Here is a 23,219-nt window from a genome sequence, read left to right as displayed (position 1 = left end):
CAGGGAGCCTCTTCAGGCAAGGAGTCCCCGCTGTTGCTGGCTTTAAAAAACACACAACACACACACACACACTAAGCCGAAGGGGCTTCTTTCCCCCCCTTTCACTCCCCCTTGGAGGGGTCCCAGTTGTTGGCCGGCTTGAAAACACACACCTCACCGACACACAAAACACATCTATTTCCTCCAGGATAACAAAACGCACTCCTTCCTTCTCCCAGGGCTTTGGTCGCCTTTCGCGATCACAGCGGGCTCAACCCCTTTGAGAGAGAGAGAGAGAGAGAGAGAGAGAGAGGCTCCCTCTGTGTGTCAGTACTTCCAAAAAGAAAGGGGGGGGGGGACTGGGAAAAGGTTGCATACTGATTGAGGCTGAACTTTTTAAACACGCGCACACAGGCTGACACTCGCTCCCTCCCCCTCACACTCACACTCACACACTCACACCCTGACGCTCCCCCATCTACACCCGGTTCAGGATCCCGCCCACCGCCGCGCTAAGACCCCCTGGATTTAAAGCGAGAGTGCATTCCGAGCCTGACGTTCATTCAATAGAGCGGTCCTCCTCGGCGGGCTCTGCTCTGGAAGCCTCCGTCGCTGCTCCACTTGAGGCTGCCTCTTCTCTTCTGCCCTTTCCAGGAGGAGGAGGAGGAGGAGGAGGAGGAGGGAGAGGAAGAAGGGGGGACATAACCGAGGATGTTAAATCAGAGAATCTTTCCGGGCATGGTTTTTCTCCTGATCTTTTTCTGCCACTTCCTAGAAGATCAAACAGCGCAGGGTAAGGCACCGTTCACTTCTTTAGGGGCAGATGTGCTCTTCCCTAGCCATCTATCTAGCCAACTATCTATCTAGCTAACTATCCATCTGTCCGTCTGTTTATCTATCTATCTGCCTCTCCATAGATGGATGGGTAGTTAGACAGTCGGATAGATAGATAGTTGGATGTCTGTCTGTCTGTCTGTCTGTCTATGCAACTATCTATCCATCTATCTGTCTGAGCTGTTTTCCATTAGCTGCATTGACTTGAAATTATTCTTATTAGTAGTAGTAATACTAGTAATTATTTTCTCATATCCCGCCTTTCTCTCTACACAGGGACTCAAGGCGGCGACTAAGGCTGCAGTACTAAGTACTGAGTCCCCCTGAACTCAGTGGGACTTCTTGCTCCTTTCCCCCTGAACTCAGCGGGATTTTCTCCCTTTCCTCCCGACCTCATGGGACTTGCTGTTTTGCTCCCTGAACTCAGAGGGACTTTGCTACTTTTCCCTCTGAACTCACTGGGACTTTCCCCCTGAATTCAGCGGGACTTGCTATCCCCCCCCCCCGAAGTGAGTGGGACCTTCTCCTTTGGGGCCCACGAAGCCTCAGGGGCTGCTCCCAACTCCTCCAGGGGAGACCTTCCCGCCGCGTGGTCTGTCTGTCTGTCTGTCTGTCTGCTAGGTCTCCCCTCCTCCTGACCGCCTTCGTCGCCTTCATCAGCCTCTTCTTGAATAGCCACCTTCAGCGTTAGGAGTAGCGCTCTCCCATGGCTGCCTGGAAAGAGGACGCTCGCACTGCTCCCTGGAGGAGGAGGAGGAGGAGGGCAGGCATCCGCTCAGAACTTTTCCCTGGGCTCTTCAATGCCCGCCGGGTCCCCCAGCCCTGAGTTTTTTAAATACTACAGATCCCGCCGCGCTTTTACTCACCAGTCCCGACTGAATCTTGGTTTAGCACCCACATTTTCCACGAGGAGGAGGAGGGGAAGGCTTTAGCCCAAGTTTGGGGACTGGTTTTGGGTCCTCCCTCCAGTCTGAGGACCAGGTTGAGCTTCCCAGCTTGCAAAGGAGGACTTCCAGTGCAAACCCTCTCCCGCAAGGCAGGTCTCCAGGGAGGTTGGCTCGCAGCCAGGAAGGGGCAAAAATAATCTCAAAGCTACATATACCTCCAGCTCAAAAGTCGTCCCTCCACCTGCAGCCAAAGATTCGTTGTAGTTGAGATCCCTCTCCGATGTGTAACAGTTTGGTTAAGGGTCGGTGCCTCGGATTTAGCCTTGGACGGGCAGCAACGATTATTATTAGCAGTATTGGTATCGTCGTCCTCATGATGATGATGATGATGATGATGATGATGATTACCATCCTCAGCTTGGAGGAAATCTTAGTCAATTATTATTACTATTATTACTATTATTATTATTATTCCGCCAAGCAATTGTGTGGGAACCCTCTTTGGCGGCTCAAAGGGAGGGGGGAATCCCATCCCAACCAAATCTCCCTCCAAATGATCTCAGAGAAAGGGATTCTTTGGACAGGTCAGGGCCCTGGGCTCGGATCCCTCAGTGCCAGACAAGCTCAAAGTGTGTGTGTGTGTGTTTAAAAAACAACCCACACTCCTTTTGCTTTTCCCTCTAAAGCCCCAGCAAACTTTGCCCAAGGCTTCTCCGCCAGAGTCGCAGAGTTGGATCACTTTCACTCCTCCTTTAGCTTCAAGCTCTTTCTCTCTTTCTTTTCTTTCACATGAGGAAATCCTCAAGATGGGAGAGATTTTGGAAAGGAGAGGGTGAAGGCTACCATCAGGAGCACGTTACTATACCCTCCACTTTGTGTAGTAGTAAAGAAGTAGTGAAAGTTCCCCCTGAGTTGTCTTGGAAAGTTCTTTCATTCCCCAAGAGGAAACTTGAGTTGTTTTGCTGGAGGACTGGGGAAAGGAAAGGGATCTCTTCCTTCCATTGATCTGTCTCTCTTTCTCTCACACACACACATTCTCCACCAGACCAAAAAAGACCCCCAGATCTCTTTCCAAACCCTGCTACGTGAAAGTAACTGTCTCTTACCCCCCCCCCCTTCTATAGTTCCCCTCCAGTCCCTCTTTGGAATAATAAGGCGTCCAACTGGTTCGATCAGGTTGTTTGAACAGCGCTTCCATTGGGTCCAGGGAAGAAGTAGCTTCAGGTTGTCGAACAAATAAAAAGTACACAGTATGGTACAAAAAAACAAAACAAACCCAAACCCAAATAGTCAATGAAAGCCGCTCGTGCTGCTGTGTGTCTGGGTCCCTGGGAACCCACATTGGCTGGGTGTCTGTCTCGCTTTTCGTCATCTCTTGTCTCTGTCTCCCTTTTCCTGAATGCAGCTGGGAACTGCTGGCTCCGGCAAGCCAGGAACGGCCGGTGCCAGGTCCTCTACAAGAATGGGCTCAGCAAAGAAGAGTGCTGCAAAACGGGCCGCCTGACCACTTCGTGGACAGAGGAGGATGTCAGCGACAACGTGCTCTTCAAGTGGATGATCTTTAGCGGGGGTGCCCCCAACTGCATCCCTTGCAAAGGTGGGCGCTGCTTTAGACACTTACAGACACACACAGACAACTTTCAAGAGGTGCCTCTGTTCCATTAGCCCTGGAAAATTAGTGTGCAAAGTAGCACCTTCTGAACCATAGAATCATAGAATCACAGAGTTGGAAGAGACCCTAAGGGCCATCCAGTCTAACCCCCTGCCATGCAGGAACTCTCAATCAAAGCATCCCCGACAGATGGCCATCCAGCCTCTGTTTAAAGACCTCTAAGGAAGGAGACTCCACCACTCTCCGAGGGGGTTTGTTCCACTGTCAAACAGCCCTTACTGTCAGGACATTCCTCCTAATGTTGAGGTGGAATCTCTTTTCCTGTAGCTCGCATCCACTATTCCAGGTCCTGTTTTATGGAGCAGCAGAAAACAAGCTTGCTCCCTCCTGAATATGACATTCCTTCAAATATTTAAACAGGGCTAACATATCACCTTTTAACCTTCTCTTCACCAGGCTAAACATCCCAGCTCCCTAAGTCATTCCTTATAGTGCATGGTTTCCAGACCCTTCACCATTTGTCGCCCTCCTTTGGATATGCTCCAGTTTCTCAACATCCTTTTTAAATTGTGGTGCCCAGAACTGGACACAGTATTCCATGTGGGAATACCTTTTGAGACTAGCTGAAAGAAAGAAGCTGGGAGCATGAGCTTTTCTAGGCTTCAGCCTACTTCCACATGCCTCTGACAAAGTAGGTTCAAGCCTAGGAAAGCTCATGCTCCCAGATTCTTTCCATTAGGTCCAAAACACACTGCAGAACTAATCCAGTAACAAGGGTACCTTTATGGAGCTGACCAAAATGCACAATTGCATGGTGCAAGCTTTCGAAGTCACACTGGCTTCTTCATCAGGCAAACAGAAGAAAGAAATGCAAGATGTTAGTCATAGGCCTGCATTTTCTGTTTCTGGTCTGAGTTCAGATGATAGGGAGAACTTATTCAGTTTGAGATGGCTTTAACTGCCCTGGTTTACTGCTAGGGAGCCCTGTGAATTATAGTTTGTTGTGGCACCAGAGCTCTGTGGCAGAGAAGGCTCAATGTTTCACCAAACTACAGTTCCCAGAATTTCCCTAGCATTGAGCCATGGAACCGCAGTTAAAGTGGTTTCAAATTGGATTATTTCTGCAATGTGTTTTGGAACCGACTCTCAAAGGTGCGACAATTGACAGGATTGGGCATTTTAGGGCCCTTCACATGTGGGATTGCAACCCCATCAGTCTTAAACAGCACCAGTCTGGGGATGATGGGCGTTTCAGTCTACTGACAGTTGGAGGGCTGCATGTCATACACACACACACACAAACACACACACACACGCTTTGACAAGGGTGTCTTAAACTACCTGATGACAGAATTTAAGAAAATAATAATAATGTTGGCCATAGTGTTCTGGAGGATATTTATATTGTAGGCAGGGTATGGGATAGTTAATATGGGAACTACAACTCCTAGAATCCCCTGATGGTCATGCTACAATTCTAGGAGTTGCAGTCCAAAAAAGCAATGTTCTTAAGGATTGCCTATTGGTCCCTCTGATCCACAAATCCAGCTGGCTGCAACTAGTAACTTCATTTTAAGGTCACACAGACAATCACAGAGCAAACATGTCCTGCAAGCTGATGTTTCTTTTATCACTGGAGATGCCAGGGGTTAGATCTGGCATGTGAAGTTTTAATGATGGCATACACTCTCCATTCCAGAAGAATAAGAGAGACTTCTCTTCTTTCCAGTCCAGGGCATAATTCTTTGTGCTAAAAATCTATCTTCCATGCTAGGACTCAGTCATGAAACAGGAGAGAGGACAGATTAGAGTACCCTTGAGCAAGTGCAAAAAGCCCACTCCCTTTGTTCACTGGGTAAATATACTGTCATCCATAGGAATGCCCCACACTGGTTAGAGGATTCGGGATGCTTTTGTCCAAAAGTGTATTTTTCCCAAGTTCTGCTTATGCTGAATCAAACTGTTGGTCCATCAAGCTTAGTACTGTCCATATCCTGAACAGAAGTCACTTTCCACAGTTTTCGACAGGGACATTTCCCAGGAGTGTCTGAAAATGCTGAGAACTGAACCTACTACTTTTGACATGCATGCTCTCAACCTCTGTTTCTCTTATTACAAGCAAGGCTATTATCTTTTTTTTTTCTTTGAAGAGAAGTATTGCAGTTCAAGCTTGACTCAAAGCTTATTCTTGCCTGAGCTCCACAAGTTTGTCTCCCTAATTTCAGATATATTCAGGGAGGAAATATTTGTGCAGAAAGATATTCCACAGACATCAGAAGCACTCTCCAAGTATCATATTTCTCAGGGACGCTTGCCAATAATTTTCCTTGGCAGGGATCTTCCGTGTTTAATAACTGCACGACATGCAAAAAATTCAGCAGGTAACATTTTCCAGGTAACTGGAAGCATTTGCTGAATCATACAGCACTTTGGGAGATGTAGGCCCTGTGAGGCAAGCACCCATACTTGCCACAGCGTTACTGCCATTCTGATTTAAATTAAAGTATGGCTATAAGGAGAAACATGTTGTGTGCATGAGAGGAAGCGGATGCCACTGTTAACATCTTTCCATGCCAACAGGGTGCTAAGTAATAGAGAAAGTTGGCACACAGCAGAATGGAATGCAGTACCCAACCCATTTACCCTGGAGAGGTCCAAGTAATCTTGCAGATGATTACTCTCAAAAATAAAAAGGAATAGAAACAATGACTTCCTGCCAAAGCTTTTCATATAGGCACATGATGCAACCTTTGGGTGACTGCTCCAGTGACCTTCAACATGAAAGATGTTGGAGGACAAGCCCAGTGTTCAGGGACTCTGGGTGAGCAGAGGAGTGCCAGAAAAGATGACCTGAAACAAATGTTGGAGTGGTGGTGGAAATAAGACAACTTTGAAATGTACTTTATTCACTTGTACAGAAGTTCACTTATAAGGAATTAACTAACATCTGGTTACAAGGGAGGGGTAAAAGGGAAGTGCTAAGGAATGTTATTTTTTTAATCTACCACTCTCAGAGTTCCCCAGGCAGAAAAACCAGCAAATACACTTATTGGGACTGGGAGTGACAAGCCAAAAGGTAACTTGCTTGAACTCTGTAAAGGGGTAGCCTTTCATCCTTGTCCATGAATATTTGTGGAGGTGCATGAAGCCACACAGTGACCATTACTGCTGATTAATTATGGATTACTGCTGATTACTGTGCTCACATCTCTAGAAACAGAATAAGGGACATGGAAGAAGTTTCAAAGCAGCCAACTTAGCAAAATGGAGAAATGTTTATTTTTATGTATTATGTTTATTTTATAGTCTTTTGCCAGGGAAATAGGAGGGATATTCTTTCACACTTTCTGGTTCAAAAATAAAATAATAAGCCATGTTGGCTGTGGCTTATGAGGTTGCAGTGGGGACTCTGGGTGTTATTAAAACAATGTTTCTGGCTTTCTCTTACACCTGTACCTTCTGCTCGCATCCCATTTCCTCCTTAGAAACCTGCGAGAATGTGGATTGTGGGGCTGGGAAGAAATGTAAAATGAACAAGAAGAACAAACCCCGTTGTGTCTGTGCTCCGGATTGCTCTAATATCACATGGAAAGGTCCAGTGTGTGGCTTGGATGGCAAAACCTACAAGAATGAGTGTGCCCTTCTGAAAGCCAGATGTAAAGAACAACCTGAACTGGAAGTCCAATATCAGGGCAAATGCAAAAGTAGGTTTACAACAAAGATGCTCTGTGGTTTACAGTGTTGTAGTGGGAGGAGGAGAACTTGAAAAAGGTGTGGTTTTGGTGATGGTTTGGACTATCAGAATAACCCAGCCAGTGTGGCTTTTGGTCGCACTGGCTGAGAAATCTGGGAGTTGTAGTCCAAAACATTATTTTTCAAACTCTGGGAAGAAATTGCCAAAATAATAGCACAAGGTAGTATAAAAATTGAAACAGATAAGCAAGCAAGCTAAATGGCATGCCAGGCTAGTCTTCACAAATGCAGAAGAATGAAGGGATAGAATCTTGAGACAGTATCCATTTGGGTTACAAGCGGGGGATGCCATTTCAAAATTAATTCCCCACTCAGTTAGAAGCTTCCCTGCAATTGACACCTGGTATCATCAATCATCAATCATAGAATCATAGAGCTGGAAGAGATCACAAGGGCCATCCAGTCCAACCCTCTGCCATGCAGGAAATCTCAATCAAAATATCCCTGACAGATGGCCATCCAGCCTCTGTTTGAAGACCTCCAGGGAAGGAGACTCATCGTGGAGATGAGAAAGAGCCCAGCAAACCCTTCCTTGTAGGGAGGTTCTTAGTGGGATGGAGGGGAGAGGTATTTACATTTTTGTTTTGCATAAAGAAACATTCACAGTGTGACACACACATACAGAAAGAGACCTCCAGTCTCAATGATCAGGGACAGTTTGCTGGCAACCATTTTATTCCCACCTTATTTTATGGCAAGAGTAGACTAGGCAAGGATACAGATAAAGCAAGGATCCATGTAGTGAGCAACTGAGGGCCAGTTTTTTTGCTCCAGGACTTTGAGGAGCCATGTCTTATACCCCCCCCCCCCCCCACAAAAAGAGTCCAATTTTTGAAAAATTGTTTTACAAACTGGCCAACCAATTGTTTACAGCATGTCCTCAAGAAGGGCATGCATGCAACATCATCCTGTCGTGCATATTTCTCTGCAACTGGCATACAGGGATAAACTGTGGAAATTGGGGTGTGACCTATGGGAGATTTATGGACTCTTCTGAACTGTTTTAATTGCAAACCTGAAACATTTGCCAGGTCTGTTCTAATAGGGAAAGTTAGGGGTGGCTTGAGTGAAAAGGATTCCATCAATAGAAGGCCCTCCCTTGTTCTTAAGTGCCATTGTTTGCTAGGTGATGAGGAACATGTGGGAATATCTGCTGCTCCTTGCTACTGTCAACATTTATTTCCTAAGCAAGTACTTTCCCAAGGAACAAAGAAGAGAATAGCAGAGAAACTATAATCTTGGTAATGGGTCTCTAACAGGTGTTCAGTAATGCTAAGCATTGCACTATTCCTTGGTTGATAGCAGGAGGCAACAAGATGCAGACTGTGTGGTTCCTCATTCAGGTCCAGACAATGATTGTACTATCCTGTGATGTGGCTAACACACAGTAGAACCTGAGAAAGTTAGGCTCTGAGTATAAGATTATAACTTGAGAGTTACATGGTCCCTGGTTCATGCTCATGAAGAAAGCTGCTAAATGCGTCTCCACTGTTATGATTATGACTGTTATGACACATGTTTCTGTATGCTACTTGATGGCGGAGATGGCTCCAGTCTTCTGTTGTTCACAGATTGTCTTCTTGGCTATTTTGTTTTATTTTGTTTCAGAGACTTGCAGGGATGTTTTATGCCCAGGCAGCTCCACATGTGTGGTTGATCAAAATAATAATGCCAACTGTGTGACATGTAATCGAATTTGCCCAGAGCCTACCTCCCCTGATCAATATCTCTGTGGGAATGATGGAATTACATACGCAAGTGCATGTCATCTGAGGAAAGCTACCTGCCTGCTTGGAAGATCCATTGGCCTAGCCTACGAAGGAAAATGTATCAGTAAGTATCACAGTTTTGGGGCTGTATGCTAAGGGAGTTTGATGGGCTAAAGGTTCATTTTTAAGATGATTGAAGGAACACAGCTGCCTGCGGAAAGAAGCTATGCCTTCTGACTTGGAATCCCAGCTTCACAGAGTGGAACTAGGCATTGGGGGGAAATAATAAATTTCCCTACCAAGCATCTAGTGCAAAGACAGAAGTTACTTGTCAGTTAGAACTAACCCAAGACATTTTGCTATCTGATCTTAAGGGACACAATCCTCAAACAGAAGCTGATTAGATTAGCAATTAAATCTTACTTCCAGATACATGACATATATCTGAGGCTACTTTAAGAGGGAACAGCTGGGATGTAGTTTAGGGGACTAGCGGCATGAAGAAAAATGGCCCCTAGATTTTCCACCCCACGTTCATCAGTGCCCTAGAGGGGCACACTTTTTTTTTTGTTAAAGAGCAGCTGTTATGGCCACACTTCAGTACTGCTTCCATCTCTCATTGTCCCTCGAAAGAGCACTTTGACAACTGTGAACCCAGCATGGTAACTCAACATGGAAGGAGAAGGAGCAGATGAGGGTGCCAGCACAGGTTTAATGGCCCTTGCACACCACAAAAAAAGGAGAGAGAAAGCCTTCAACCTCTTTATTGGTGTGCAAGTCTAACTAGAGCCACCACCACCATGTTCCTCATTTTCCCTTCTTTTTCCTTCCATGGCAAGGACCAGGGGAGAGGGCTGGTGGCACCAATGTCCCAGATGGGCTGGTAGCCCAGGAGTCTTGTGCTTCACCCCCATGCCAGTCTCCTGGGGAGCAGGGTAAGCATACACAGCACTATCCTCAATCACTTTGCCAGCATTCCTCACTCACAGCACCTGCTATTTCGCTTTACCTAATGACAGCATTGGTCCTGCAAAAAGGAAGAAATAGGTGGAATGAATTTTCCTAATCTATTTTCTCCTCCAAGTCATTTTCATTTATTTTATTTTATTTTCTATCCCAGGGAATATAGCCTCTCCATCATGGCCACATATAAATGCCCTTTGCTTGCTATTTTGGCACATACAAGTTTAGGAAGATGGGATTTTCTGAGGAAATGTATAGCTCAGCCCATCATCAGATTTTTGAGTGTAAACTGTAGTTACTTAATGGTGAAAGAAATACTGAGGGAAGTTTTGTAGATCGACACAGAGATAACTTATATGAAGCTGTTTGATTACTGGAGAAGTAGTGGATAAATTGCTGTCATCATCACCACTCCCATCCTCTCCCCTTATCTTGAGGGGGAACTTGTCAATGGACAGCATGGCCAATGACTTACAGGCCTATTTATTGAGCAGTCCCTATAGCCTGATCTGTTATGCCTGACAAAATGAGTATAAGCCCCAGAAGCAACAAGGAGAGTCACCAAGGCCAGCCTCATTCAGGTTGGAACCTGTGACAAAGAAAGGAATGGCACCTTTCTCCCAAATCAAGGCAGATTGTGCACAAAGTCAGTCTGGCACCAGAGGCAAAAAATGTCACCAGAACCTCTCTGTCTGCTACTCTGGGAGTAAAAATACAGTGTTAATAAATTAATTTAAATAGGTTAAATGAAAAGAGCAACTTTGGGCCATTACAGACAGCCATATAGGAGCGGCTTGATGCCGCCCCTTTGAGTGCTGGATTGGGGACACAGCAACCGCATGCCATAGCCCCAATCTGGCTTTTTTCCTTCACAAAAAGAAGCTGCAAAATACTGCTCCTTTTTCAACCAGAAAAAGGGTAGCTTTTCTGCTGCAGCAGTGGCTTTTCTGTACTCCTGCAGCATGCGACATATACTGCCGGAGTGCCCTAACACTGCCCACCGTGTGGTTGGGCAGGCGGCATGACACTGGCATGGGGGGGGGGTGTCGGGGCATGTGTTGTCTAAACAACATGCCCCCATGCCACCTCCAAGCCAGTGTATTGTGCTGGTCTGTTTTGCCCCTTTATTTCCCTTTTATGAAAACCCTACATCAAACCCCCCACATCTTGTTGCCTAATGGTAGGGCAAGCCCTAATAATCACTTAGATTCCAATTGGTGGGACACCTGGAGGTGCCAGTCAGATGACTAGTGGAACCCCCTGAAGAAGGGAAGTGTCTGGTCACTCAGAAATAGATTTTATAAGGCAGTGGCTGACTAGGGGAGAGAATCACTGAGCCATTTCCTCATTGCATTGTATGACGACATGGCCAAAGTTGAGTGAAAAGCAGAATAGAGAGGTAAAGGAGCTCTAATTGGAGACAATTTGAGCTGTGGGTGTATAAGAAAGGTATCGTCTTCATCACTATCACCATCTCCACCACCACTTTCAAATGTTCAGAATGTTTCACATGCATTATCTAAGACAGGACTGTATTATTATCTCCTCATCATGGAGCCTGAGACACAACAGCTTGCCTAAAGGCATATAGCGAATTCATGGCATAGTGAATTTATAACATTCGAACCAAGAACATCCTGATTCATATCACAGACTATACTAGACCAGCTTGTTGGCTGAGGTAGGATAATATTACTATTTATCATGTATACAACATCTCTTTGTATTTACTAAATTCCTTGCATAGTTTCTTATCGTAGGGCCCCACAACAAGCCATTGAGGCATTATTTCCATGATAAAGATGGGGAACTAAGGGAAGAGAGAGACTTGATGATGACTACATGATAAATACTGGTCAGAGGTCTGATATCAACCCACTTTTATCTGCTCCAAGATCAGTTCCCTTTATTTCTAACATTGTAGATTACAGTATATTAGAATTAGGACTGTTAGATGTAGTGGGTTAAATTGGTTTGATAAATATATTTTAAATGTATTTGTTGATTTAAAAGGTGTCCCCAGTTAACTGAGTATTAGATACAAATATTTTGAAATATGTTTATAACTAATTACTTTAAAATAGCAACTGCAGATAGAAAGCACCATCTAGGAAGAGGAATTCCCTCTTATGTGAGAAGGAATTTGAAATACTACAGTACACACCCACTTTGTCTAAGTTCAAAGGTATTTTGTTCTTAGGAACCATTATTTTCCCCCCAAAGAAAAACTGGCCTAGATTAAGGCTAATCTATTTAGGATTAAGTCCCATTAAATTCAATTGGGCTTACTCCTGTGTTGACATGTATAGCTATTGTTGTTAATTAAATCTTGAGTCTAGTAAAATACTAGAGTCTTTGATCTAGCAATTGACTAAAACTGACAGATTTTTCTTAAACTGGGCAACATTCATAATTACAATAATATTTATCTACAGTAAAAGAGAAAAGTAGTAAGTAGCAAGGTGAGCTGCAAGCACTAATTCGTTAGTTACTGGTGCTAAAATTTGTATTTCCAGGGTGGGGAAAATGCATATTTGGCTAACTCATAATGCTTGTTTCTGAGTCAATTAAAACTTTCAGCCCTCTCTTCCATCTCATCTTTGTTGGAAACCTTTGACGGTTTCTCCAACAGCAGAAAAATGGAGGAGGTTTCTCCCATAATTTCAATTTTTGATATTAACCTGCATGCTGCAGTGGCTACTGTGGGAAATCTATATAGTCCAGAACTCTTCGGAAATATTTTTTTTACTCCCATGCTATATGTAGCTCTAGACAAACTATATTTTCCATTGTTCCTGTCACCATGCATGAAGCCACAGCAGTGTTCCACAGATAAGAGAGGATATATGTTGCCTTGGTTTCCTTCATCTCCCTGTCGCTGCCACCAACATTACAGTAAACATAAATAAAAGGATGGGAAGAAAATATGTTGATAAGCATGAGACACTTGGAGGTTTCTCACAGTGGTTGGGAGATAAATCAGAACCCACCATGCTTCTAATGGCATCATTATAGTTGGGGGTGTAAATAACCCAACTGTTTTCTGAACTATTAGAAAACCCAACTGAATTCAAAGTATGACTGGGTGGAGTTTTCTCAGTTTATAATAGTAAAGGAAAATGTGCATCCATATTTATGTCACTGTCCCTGCCACAGCTTCAGGACTTTGAAACTTGGCATGGCTATGAAGAGGCGCCAGGGGTGTGCACCTCAGATTTATTACATTTTTAAAAAATTAATTAACTCAAGGTTGTCTGTAGTCTATAATACCATCTCCAGTCACTAGGTGGCAGCCTACCCTAATTTTCCCTAAGGAGAAAAGACAAAGCTGTAGCCATACCTGGACAGTTATTTCTTGGAAGGACTTCTGGGCCCCTCCAAATTGTATTTCAAACAGCAGGTCTCCAAATTTTCAAAAACTTAAGGAGTGACAGAAAATTTCTGAAGCATGGTATGGTAGTGAGAAGAGTTAACAGAGAGAAAGATGGAACAAGTGCTGTAACGGAGAAAGTGGGAATGGTCAGGGAGAGAAAGCACAGAGGAAAAGAAAGCGGACCAGATATGTATGGGAGGATGACAGTGTTTTTAAAATGTGCAGAGCTGAATACTGCTAGTCACTAATATTGATTGTGGCAAACATTATCACACCAGCTGTTTTCAAATCATGTTTTACATTTCTCACTAGTGAATGTTCAAATCAGGTTCTACATTTCTCACTAGTAAATTGTGCATACTTGTACATTTCAAATGTGTTGACTCGTTCTTGCTTTTTCCTCCTCCCTCACCAATATTCTTAAATTATACATCCCAGACTCAAGTTGTTTGACACCTCTTGCATAAATGATCTTAGTGGTGGATTGGAATGGAGCAGCTTACTGTAAAGATATGTTTATACTATAGTGTGATATATGGCCCAGAATGCTGTCTTTAAATGTGTGAAACACAAATTCAAACCTCTGCTCAGTCTTGGAGAAAACCCTGTTTCTCAGTCTAAACTGACAACTGTTGTGATTCTAAAGTCTGTCTCTCACACAAAAGTTGGTTGGCTCTTGAATGCCTTCCAGTCATTTCTGGCATATGGTAACCCTAAACCAGACTCATCATGGGCTTTTAGCATCAAGATTTGTTCAGAGGAGGTTTGCCAGTACCTTCCTTGGAGGCTGGGAGATGCAAATTGCCCAAGGTCACCTAGTGGGTTTCCATGGCTGAGCAAGGATTTGAATCCTGGTCTCCAGAGTCCTAGCTGAACACTCACACTACTACACAATGCTTTCTCTGTGGAGACGATAAATCTCAGACAGGACTATACCACTTTCTAATATAGATATAGTTCACAAGATTGAATGTTCTATCATGTGCTGAAGAAAAATGAAGGAAACTTGTCTCTAGAAAGCTGCATATATCACAAACTAAGCAGGGCTAGATGTTTTCTCTCTAAGCATTGCAGACCCCTTTTTCTTCTTTTCTTTTTTTGTGGGGTACAGTAGAGCATTCAGTCATGCAGATTCTTACCTGCAGTTTGAAATGACACAAGTTTATCATCTCATCTGCTGTTTGTGAGAACTAGGTCTAAAAAGAAAGCCAGCACATAGTAGAAGGAGGCCGAGGGCACCATCTTAACACATGGCTGGGTATCCCAATTTAAACCATGAGACAGATTTATTAGGTTTCTCCCGGGATGAGCAACCAAGATGACATTTCTGATATATGAAGACGAAAAGTCTAAAAACATTCTTGCAAGTCCCCTCTAATAAATTTCAACAATTTCTATGGGAATCTACTTGAAAATGACTTGTTCAGGACAACAGTTTAAATTAATGAAGGAAAAACTGAAATAATTAATTTTCATCTGTGACATTGCTTCCATTTCTTGATAATATTTTTGCTAGTGCCAAAAATGCCTAACTGCCAAACTAATTTGTCCTAACAGCCACTTGCCCTCATTTGCCCTCAATCATATCATTATGCATTGAAGTCTGTCTGACTGTATAGTGTTGTAATATCATTCTTTTCATTATGTAATTTAATTGGATGGGATAAAACATGTGATTAATTTAGTAAGGAAGTAGTAGTAGTAGTATCCAGGGAGAAACAGTGCCAAAAGGGGGATCAGTAAAAGGGGTTTTCAATATTCCAAAATGGATAGTCACTCAAAAAACTAGAGTGGAGAAAAATGGGTAAGGTCCTTACACAACACATTCCATTCTTCATGTGCCTCACCAAAACCACAGCGGAAGAAATTGCTGAAACTTACCCCCCAAAATATGTAAAAATAAGTAGGAATGTAGTCTTGAGATCCAGAAGTCAAGATTTTGGTTAAGAAAAGTTTCCAGTGAATTCCAGTGAACTCTATCCAGTTGACAACTACTGAGGGTGAATCTTTGGCCCCTATTACATTGGAACCTGACACTTGAGAATGCCAGCTCTTTGAATATGTTTTCAGACCACATGTCTTCAAAGTTCAGCAAATTTCCAACAGAAACAGCTGCCTAAGCAAGAGTTCTTAGAAAACATTTTTCACATTTATCAAAAACCACCTTTTCCCTCATTAAAAATACTCATAAAGTTTGGACATATTCTTTCAAAGGAAACCTTCTGAAGTAACCATCATTATAACAAAAATTAAACATGATAAAATGTTTGTCAAAGATTATTTATCAAATAACATTCATATAAGGGAATAGAAATGATCCACAGTCTATTTTTGGGGACTGGAGACCTGATTCTTCTGTGGTTGTGCTTCTGTTTCCCAATGGTTTCAAGGATTTTTAAATGTTCTTAGTTTTCTCATTGCAAACGACACACAAAGAACTGGTGACTAGCAGAGATCAACTGGCGGGATCCTACCCTATGTTATGTTTTCTTTCAATATTGTAAGATAGCTGTGGTCTATTTGACTAATAGCCTGTGATTTTTCTATGGTTGCGAATTTCAAATCATATACTCCAAGAGTTGTACTATGAAGCCAAAAGAATGCCCCAATGGCCTGATTTGATTTTTAAAACAACTTACTAATTTGTTAATGTAATACAAATCATAGATCATGCACTGAATTCATTGATAGAAACAAGTACGATAGCTAAAATTTAGAAAGCTACTTTAGCTGCATGATCCTGGACTTTTAATTTATTTAACAACGGCCATCAGAACTTCGAAATGTTACTCTTTTTCTACCGCAACTTCTAGAATTTCCCAGCCAGCATTTCCTCTTCTCTGCATCCCATGTTTAAATAACACTTGTATGACACCCTAAAGACTAACAGACATATTTTGGCATTAGTGTCCATGTGTCGGTTCCTGCTTAATCAAAAGCATGAAATGTTATTCTTTTTTACCAGAGAATTGGCTTGGCAGCACATACTCTGCTATCCTCCAAGAAAGGCCAGGGGACCATCCTGCCCCCCAGCATCTTTCACCCTAAGGCCATAGTCTCACTCTGCCTGTTTCTTCCTGAAATATGCCAAATAGGAGGAATGGGTGATTAAACAATGGGCCCAAACAGACAAACCAAAATAAAATTGCTTTGGCTCACTTTGAAGGTATACTGTTTAAATGACACATGCATCTTGAGAGGCCAGAAGCTGTACCAAAGCTGCGCTCCAGAGCAGCTTTGGCACAGCTTCTGGCCTCTTAAGATGCATGTGTCATTTAAGCTGTGTACCTCCAAAGTGACCCAAAGCAGCTTTATTTTGGCTTGTCTGGGTCCTCTGTCTGCTTTGGTCAGCTACCATAATGTCTGTGATGGGAAATAAAATCCTGTTTAGTCAACAGTGCCCCTTCTTGTATCAGGGTCTAATATAACCCTTTGGGGTACCATAAGTTGTTTGCCATGTGATGTAGGCCTACTAAGCACTGCAAAGCTAAATCATTTTTTTGTTTATAAAAGAACATGTGAGTAATAGAGCACTCTTGGCATTGCAAAATCTCTTTTCTCAAGGAAAACCAAGAACACGTTTATTTCTCCACTCCATACTTGCCTTTCCCTCAAAAAAAATCTTATTCTAATGTTTGGCCCATCTGTCTCAAGATTAAGGCGAGGATTCTTCAGACTAAATATTATCAATTTATGACACTGTTTCAGTGCTAGAAATTGAGTTGCCTAAGGGATAGATCTTATTGGTAATCATAACTAAAGTAAACACTTTGAACTAATGTAGTTTACATGAGTGTCGACTCTCCATTCGTTGATTCAGTGGATCTATAGTAATAGGGACTAATCACTAAGGTTAGGGTTCCTACATCTCGTGTAGGTTTGCATAGGAATGATTATATTGACAGCACACCTAAAAGAAACCTGACCTTAAAGAAGCAATCATGTAACCCCACTGTAAATAAAATACTGTAAAGTAATTCCCATTGGGTTTATGGGGACTTCCTATTCCCTTTCCATTAAGGCTTGTAGACTAAATTTCAATGTTAAGAGTGGGAAGGTCAATGAATGCTCTTTTACAAGGTATCTGAGGGGCTAATTTGGAGGTCCAAGAGAAGGGATAATAATCAGTGGAATTCTGTGCTTTGTTTATTTTCATTGGGGGACACTATTTTCCCTGTGGTGGCTGTTTTCACACCAGTTAGCTTTATGTGACAAGGACTTGGGAGTGGTCAGGTTTCAGGCTTCCTATAGCTTGACCAGTTACACACCCACCCACCAACAATGCCACAAAGGGCAATTGTCCTCACCAAGATGGTAGAGAGATCACTGTACTGTCAGAGCTTGCATTCATGAGCCTAAATCCTATTGTTAGTCCCAGTTAGAGTAGAGCCATTTAATCTGTTAGATTTACCTACATGTGGACTCACTATTCATCAATTGATTCCATGGGTCTACTGTAGTTGGGATTAATGAAGAGGATTTCAGACACAGATTCTAGAGTCATTTAGAGATGAAGGGAACTTCTTTTTAGCAGAAATTCAGCTATCTTCATGAACATCCTGTTTTAGCAATGTACAAGGGTTCAGGTTTTTTGCACTTTTAAATATATATGTATATATATATAAATATATATATATATGAAAATCTTTTTCCTAGAGGCCAAATCTTGTGAAGACATCCAGTGCAGCACGGGGAAGAAATGTTTGTGGGATTTTAAAGTGGGCAGAGGACGGTGTGCGCTTTGTGATGAGCTATGCCCTGAAAGCAAATCAGATGAGGCTGTCTGTGCCAGCGATAACACCACTTACCCAAGCGAGTGTGCCATGAAGGAGGCAGCCTGTTCCCTGGGTGTGCTTTTGGAAGTAAAGCACCCAGGATCTTGCAACTGTAAGTGAGATATTTAACCTTGCCAGGAACTTTAATCTTCTGAAGGCAAAATAATAACAATAATAATAAATCCCTAGAATAGTGAAGACTGACACCTTTATTAAACATGAAAGGGAACTGCATATAAGGGAAATCTTATGTAGAAAGATGGATAGTCTTGTGCTTCCTAAGGTGGAACAGTTAGTCAACAGTGAATGTTTCAAGGTGCCATTTCTTTTTGTAGGAAAGGGTGTGCTTAACATTGGAGGGTTTCCTTAAATGCATCTTTTTAGCTGTTTCCCTGCCCTTTCTTAATATTGTTTGCTCTAGTGTGCTTTGCTGTTTGCTTTATTAACACCCAGCTACAACCTAATTGCACCCTCCCTTCAAATCCCTCCTCCTCTTGATCCCACCCCTGTGCCCGAAACTAGCTTTAACACTTAACCAAGTGGGCTGCTGCCTCCTTGCAGTTGCCTCTGAATGAAGGACTCAAAAGCAGTTTTAAAAGCCTAGAACACAAGAGCACTTTTTATCTAATTTCAGGAATCTGCCAATAAAACCTGAGCCATTGAGTCTTCAGAACTTGCTGCAGTTATGACTTCATAGATTATGTAACACGTACACCCATGTGTGCACATACAAACACACATGCAAAAATAAAATAAAAACTTTATGGCATAACAGCTGGTGCCAAAGCACATCACACTACAAGCCACGCTTTTTTTTCCTTAAAAAAATGCAACTATCTCTTATGGCTGTGCAGGGGGCTTTGAAAACATGCACTGAGCTGCTACTTCGCTGTTGTTGTCCATATTTAAACAACAGCTCCCCTGTATTCTCCTATCTAGCCATTAATGAAGATCCCGAGGAAGATGAAGAAGAGGATGACCAGGACTACAGCTTTCCTATATCTTCCATTCTAGAGTGGTAAAACTTCCATCATTTTTGGAACAGCCAATTTGGGCAAGAAATACAAATGTCCATACTGTACATAAGTGTATGCTTATTTATTTGGGGAAGAAAAAAGTATACATATAGTTGAATCTTGTAGACATTTATTTATACTGTGTCATGTTTTATAATTTATACATAAAAATGTCTGATTGACCTTTTTTTGAAGAAATTTAATCGTTATGGGATAAGCAGTGTTATTTATTGTGAGGTCACTTGCTTGTACAGTAAAGCTTTTTTTTCTTGTAAACTATAAATCCATTCCTTAGAGCTTAACTCCCCTTCCCTTCACAACTCTTATCTCCTTGTTTCTACCAATGTTAACTCTGTTCCACTTTAACAAAACTTTGCATGTCAGTTTCTATTACATTTTTATTTATTGCATTTCCTTCTTGCTGGTTCTGTACATACATCCATGATCCCTCGGGTATTTGTTTACAAGGAATCTTGACTGACCAAAAGGCGCTGTAAACTGACTTAACTATATATTCGGGGTGCAATGAGGCAGTCTTTAAGCAACCTCTTCCCCTTGGTTATATTCTTCTTCTGATTGTATCATGTACTGAGGTGATCTCAAAGTACTGGACATTTACATATACTGTACTATGAGAATCCAAACCCAAAGTTTGAATTATGAAGGCTATTAATAGCTGTGTGGCTAAATGTAATGAAAGCATTTTTAAAATACATTGTCACAAATGTCAATGTTTTTATTGGGTCTATCTTTGGAGATGGTCCTGCAGTTCCATTTTTTAAAGTTCTTTTCTTTCAAAGTGTTCACAGGTTATTATATCAAAGCTTTATCAGTTCAAGTTTCTTGCTTTTCATAATACTTTTTTTCTGAAGCAATTTTATATTTTCAAACATGGCGAGTTAAATATAAATTCATTTAAATATATAGTTTTGTACTTTTCTACCATGTAAATGTGCAATGTATATAAAAGTTATAATGTGTATTTGTAAATAAATTATGAGTGAAAAAAATAAAAAATGGACTTTTCCCACTACATATAAGGGGGAAATATATATAGGCTTGGTTATTGGTTGTTTAATGTGCTTTACAAGAATGTTTTTCTTTTTTAATGTGGACAGGGTTAATTTTCAGATAATGGGTTCAGAACCTGCAGGATGTTTTCTCATGTCCCAGATATGGTCTGAAGGTCCAAAGATGTAGAAGCTTTGCTGAAGCTAAGCACGAATATACTTAGCCTATGTCTAAATAGAAGACCAGCAGGGACCACCTTGCATATTACTTTGGAATTTCGTGGTCATGGAAAGAAAGGTAGAATGTAAGATTTAATACACAAACAAATTTAAAAAGACCTTTCTTTGATTCAAAAGCATCAAGAGCCAACGTTGGAAAGGCTCCAACAAAGAACTGGTTTAGACTAGTCATGAATATGGTGACATACCTGGTCATCTAAGGTGAGTAGTAACAGATGCCATGTGACCAGGAAGCTGAACTTGGATAAGTGACCTTTTTGGACCCCAAACTGGCCGGGGGGAAATCTAGGAATTGCAATCCCCAAAAGTCCCTTTTCCAAGCTCTGCTAGGAAGGGAAGTCTTTATAAGCTAAAAAAAAAAACAATAGTGGTGATCATGGTGGTCGGTTTGTTTTTCTCCCAATAAAAGGAATGGGCTAGTAGACTTATTTGCAAGGCTACTGTAAATGTTCTGTTGGTTAAAAAAACAGACAGATCTTTGTTGAATTTTCTTCCTCCTCACTGCGTGCCAGTTTCCTATATGATCTGAGGTCACATCAGGGGTAATCCTTGGCAAAGTGGGAAGAAAACTATAGTATGTGACAGTACAAATTTACATAACAAATTCCAATAGATGAAACTGGTGGAAACCTGCCATGGAGTTCAGCTCCTCTCTGGCAAAATACAAATTAAAATGTACTCCAAACTTAGAGGAACAAAACCCTGAGGAAACAGAACTTTAAATTCAATAAAGTTATGAACATTTTTTAAAAAATAAAAGGTTCTGAGAAAATGATGAAGGGGTCTGACAGAGTTCTTGGTGTTTGAGAGGGTGATAAACAAGCACATGTTCAGTCATTTTTACATACCATCACTGATTCAGCCTCAATCAGTTAGAGCTAAATTCTGCACTACAACATTGTAAATGTTTCTTTTGGATGTAAAGTCGTTTTTAGAAATCTAGAAAACTTTAGTCCAACTTCTTTCCAGTGTCTCATATTGAGACATATGAGAACTAATGCAGTCAAATGATTAGAGTGTTGGACTTAGGACTGAGGAAACCCAGGTTCAAATCCCCACTCATCCATAAAACTCACTGGGTGACCGTGGGCCAGTCACTATTTCTCAGCCTGACCTACCTCACAGGGTTGTTGTGAGGATATGAGTGGGAGGGATAAGAGCCACGTACATCACCTTGAGCTTCTTGCCAGGAGGTATACATCTGATAAATAAATAAATATATTGTAATATTGTTACCACTTGATTCTCCTTTTCCCCTTAGATCTTTAAAACCTCAGTGCAGTTACTTGCTTCCTTTGAATTCTTGGGAATCCACCCCTATTCATCCCTCTCTTGTAAATCCACACAGTGTTGATATAACCATGTATTTTGCCTACATACATACAATAAAGCTTTTCTTTGATGGACATTGGAATCATAGTGCTTTAATTGTGTACTAACAGGTCTCTTTGCTAAGGAGGTGTCCTTGCGTATTCTCTACACCCAGCAATTAGATTCCATTTTTGAATGGCGGGGAAAAGCATTGTGTAAAAAACATGAAACTTGTAGAACTATTCTGTTGAGCCACATGGAAGTACAAATGTGAAGATTTTTTTCTCTCTCATTTTTGGCATGAAAACATGTCTTAGCTCACCAGGATATCACATTAAAAATATCAGTGACCACAGAGATTGTTCACCCTTATACAAGGCCACTGACTTTTGAATATGTGTATTTTGTGCAAAAGAAATTGATATTTTTAACAACAAAAAACACCACTTGGAATGCAAGAAATTTTGTTTAAAAATGCCAGTGTGGTGTAGTGGCTTGAGTGTTGGACTAGGACACTGGGATACCAGAGGATTTGAATCTCTGCTCAACTATGGAAATTCACTGGGTGACTTGGGCAAGTCATGCCCTCTGGGCCTCTCAATCCCAAAACATTAAGCTGTACTTCTGTCATATCCCCAACAAGCCCTGTGGCCCCTGATGTTCCTAGTTCTTGTCTTCACTGTCCTCTTGTCCACTGTCTCCTCAGAGGAAGAAAATGAGAAAGAAATCACATATGGAGAGAATATGGAGAAAAGAAGAAGCAGATATAGTTGCTTGCTTGTTCACCTACCTAGTTCTCTTGCTCTAGTCCAGAGGCAGAATGCAGACAGACAAATGAGAAAGCAGTAGTGATCAATGGTGGCCATCATCCTTGCAACCATTACATCTTTGATTAGCTTGCAGATGGTGGGTGAGTTTTCCAAAAGGAGCAGCAGCAGCTTACATATACCTGGGACTTGACCTACTATTGGGCAAAATGAGGCAAATATAGACAGCAGATGCTAGGACTGAGTTCCTGGACATTCTGGCTGCTTCCGTCTCTTAAAGGACAGAATTGTGTATGCCACACAAGCTCCCCTAGATATCCTAAACTAGTCTGCTGCCTCAGATATGGTGGAGAGAGCCATTCAGGTTGCTGAAGTAAGAGTCCATTGTCCAACTAGACAGGTTTTGTACATCAAATGGGAAGCAGACACTACCACATCTTCAACTTCGAATAGCAACATGCCTTAGGCCAGGTTGTACCTTAGGCAGCTGAGCACACAATAGTAACAAGAACAGAAGGAGGAAGAAAAGTCAATTGAAAGAGAAGAGGTATATGACCAAATGGATCTTACCAGAATTCCTGTTCCCTCCTGTGGAGATGTCACTAAAATCAGAGGTGAGACCCAGCAGTCATGCCTAATCTGAGACAAAGGGAGAAACACAATGATGACATACACATACACATAGCAGAAAACATGGGGAAAAAAGACAAAGTAAAGGAACAGACAAAGCACAGAGAATGAGAGCGTTTTAGCACTACACAGTCATTGCAATTTGATACCACTGTAACTGCCATGGCTCAATCCTATGGAATCCTGCGATAGGTAATTTGGGGAGGTACCTAGAATTCCCTGCTAGAGAGTTCTAGTGCCCTCCCTTCCCCGAGGTACAGTGCTAGAGCTCTCTAGCAGAGAAATTAAAGCAATTCACCAAACATAAAATGAAGAAAAAATTCTGGGTTTTTCAGGCTATGTCACCATGTTCTAGAAGAG

The 23,219-nt window shown here is 41.9% G+C and overlaps 1 protein-coding gene across 2 annotated transcripts; it reads left to right on the top strand.

The window, feature by feature from the left end:
* Positions 1–551: 551 nt before the first annotated feature.
* On the top strand, positions 552–21,536 carry FST (follistatin). 2 transcript variants are annotated; one of them, XM_089495717.1, is made up of 7 exons: positions 552–772; positions 3,106–3,297; positions 6,798–7,016; positions 8,674–8,898; positions 9,614–9,709; positions 17,767–17,997; positions 18,825–21,536. In XM_089495717.1, the coding sequence occupies exons 1-7, from the start codon at positions 691–693 to the stop codon at positions 18,905–18,907; spliced, it is 1,128 nt and encodes a 375-aa protein (XP_089351843.1). In that variant the 5' UTR covers positions 552–690; the 3' UTR covers positions 18,908–21,536. The 2 variants fall into 2 exon arrangements, with proteins under 2 accessions (XP_089351843.1, XP_089351836.1); XM_089495710.1 differs by lacking the exon at positions 9,614–9,709.
* The last annotated feature ends 1,683 nt before the right edge of the window (positions 21,537–23,219 follow it).

The sequence above is a fragment of the Sceloporus occidentalis genome, unplaced genomic scaffold (genome assembly GCF_023333645.1).
Source record: "Sceloporus occidentalis isolate IW3139 unplaced genomic scaffold, rSceOcc1.0.p SCAF_1, whole genome shotgun sequence".
Lineage (NCBI taxonomy): Eukaryota > Metazoa > Chordata > Lepidosauria > Squamata > Phrynosomatidae > Sceloporus > Sceloporus occidentalis.
This window is presented reverse-complemented; position numbering and strand designations above follow the sequence as displayed.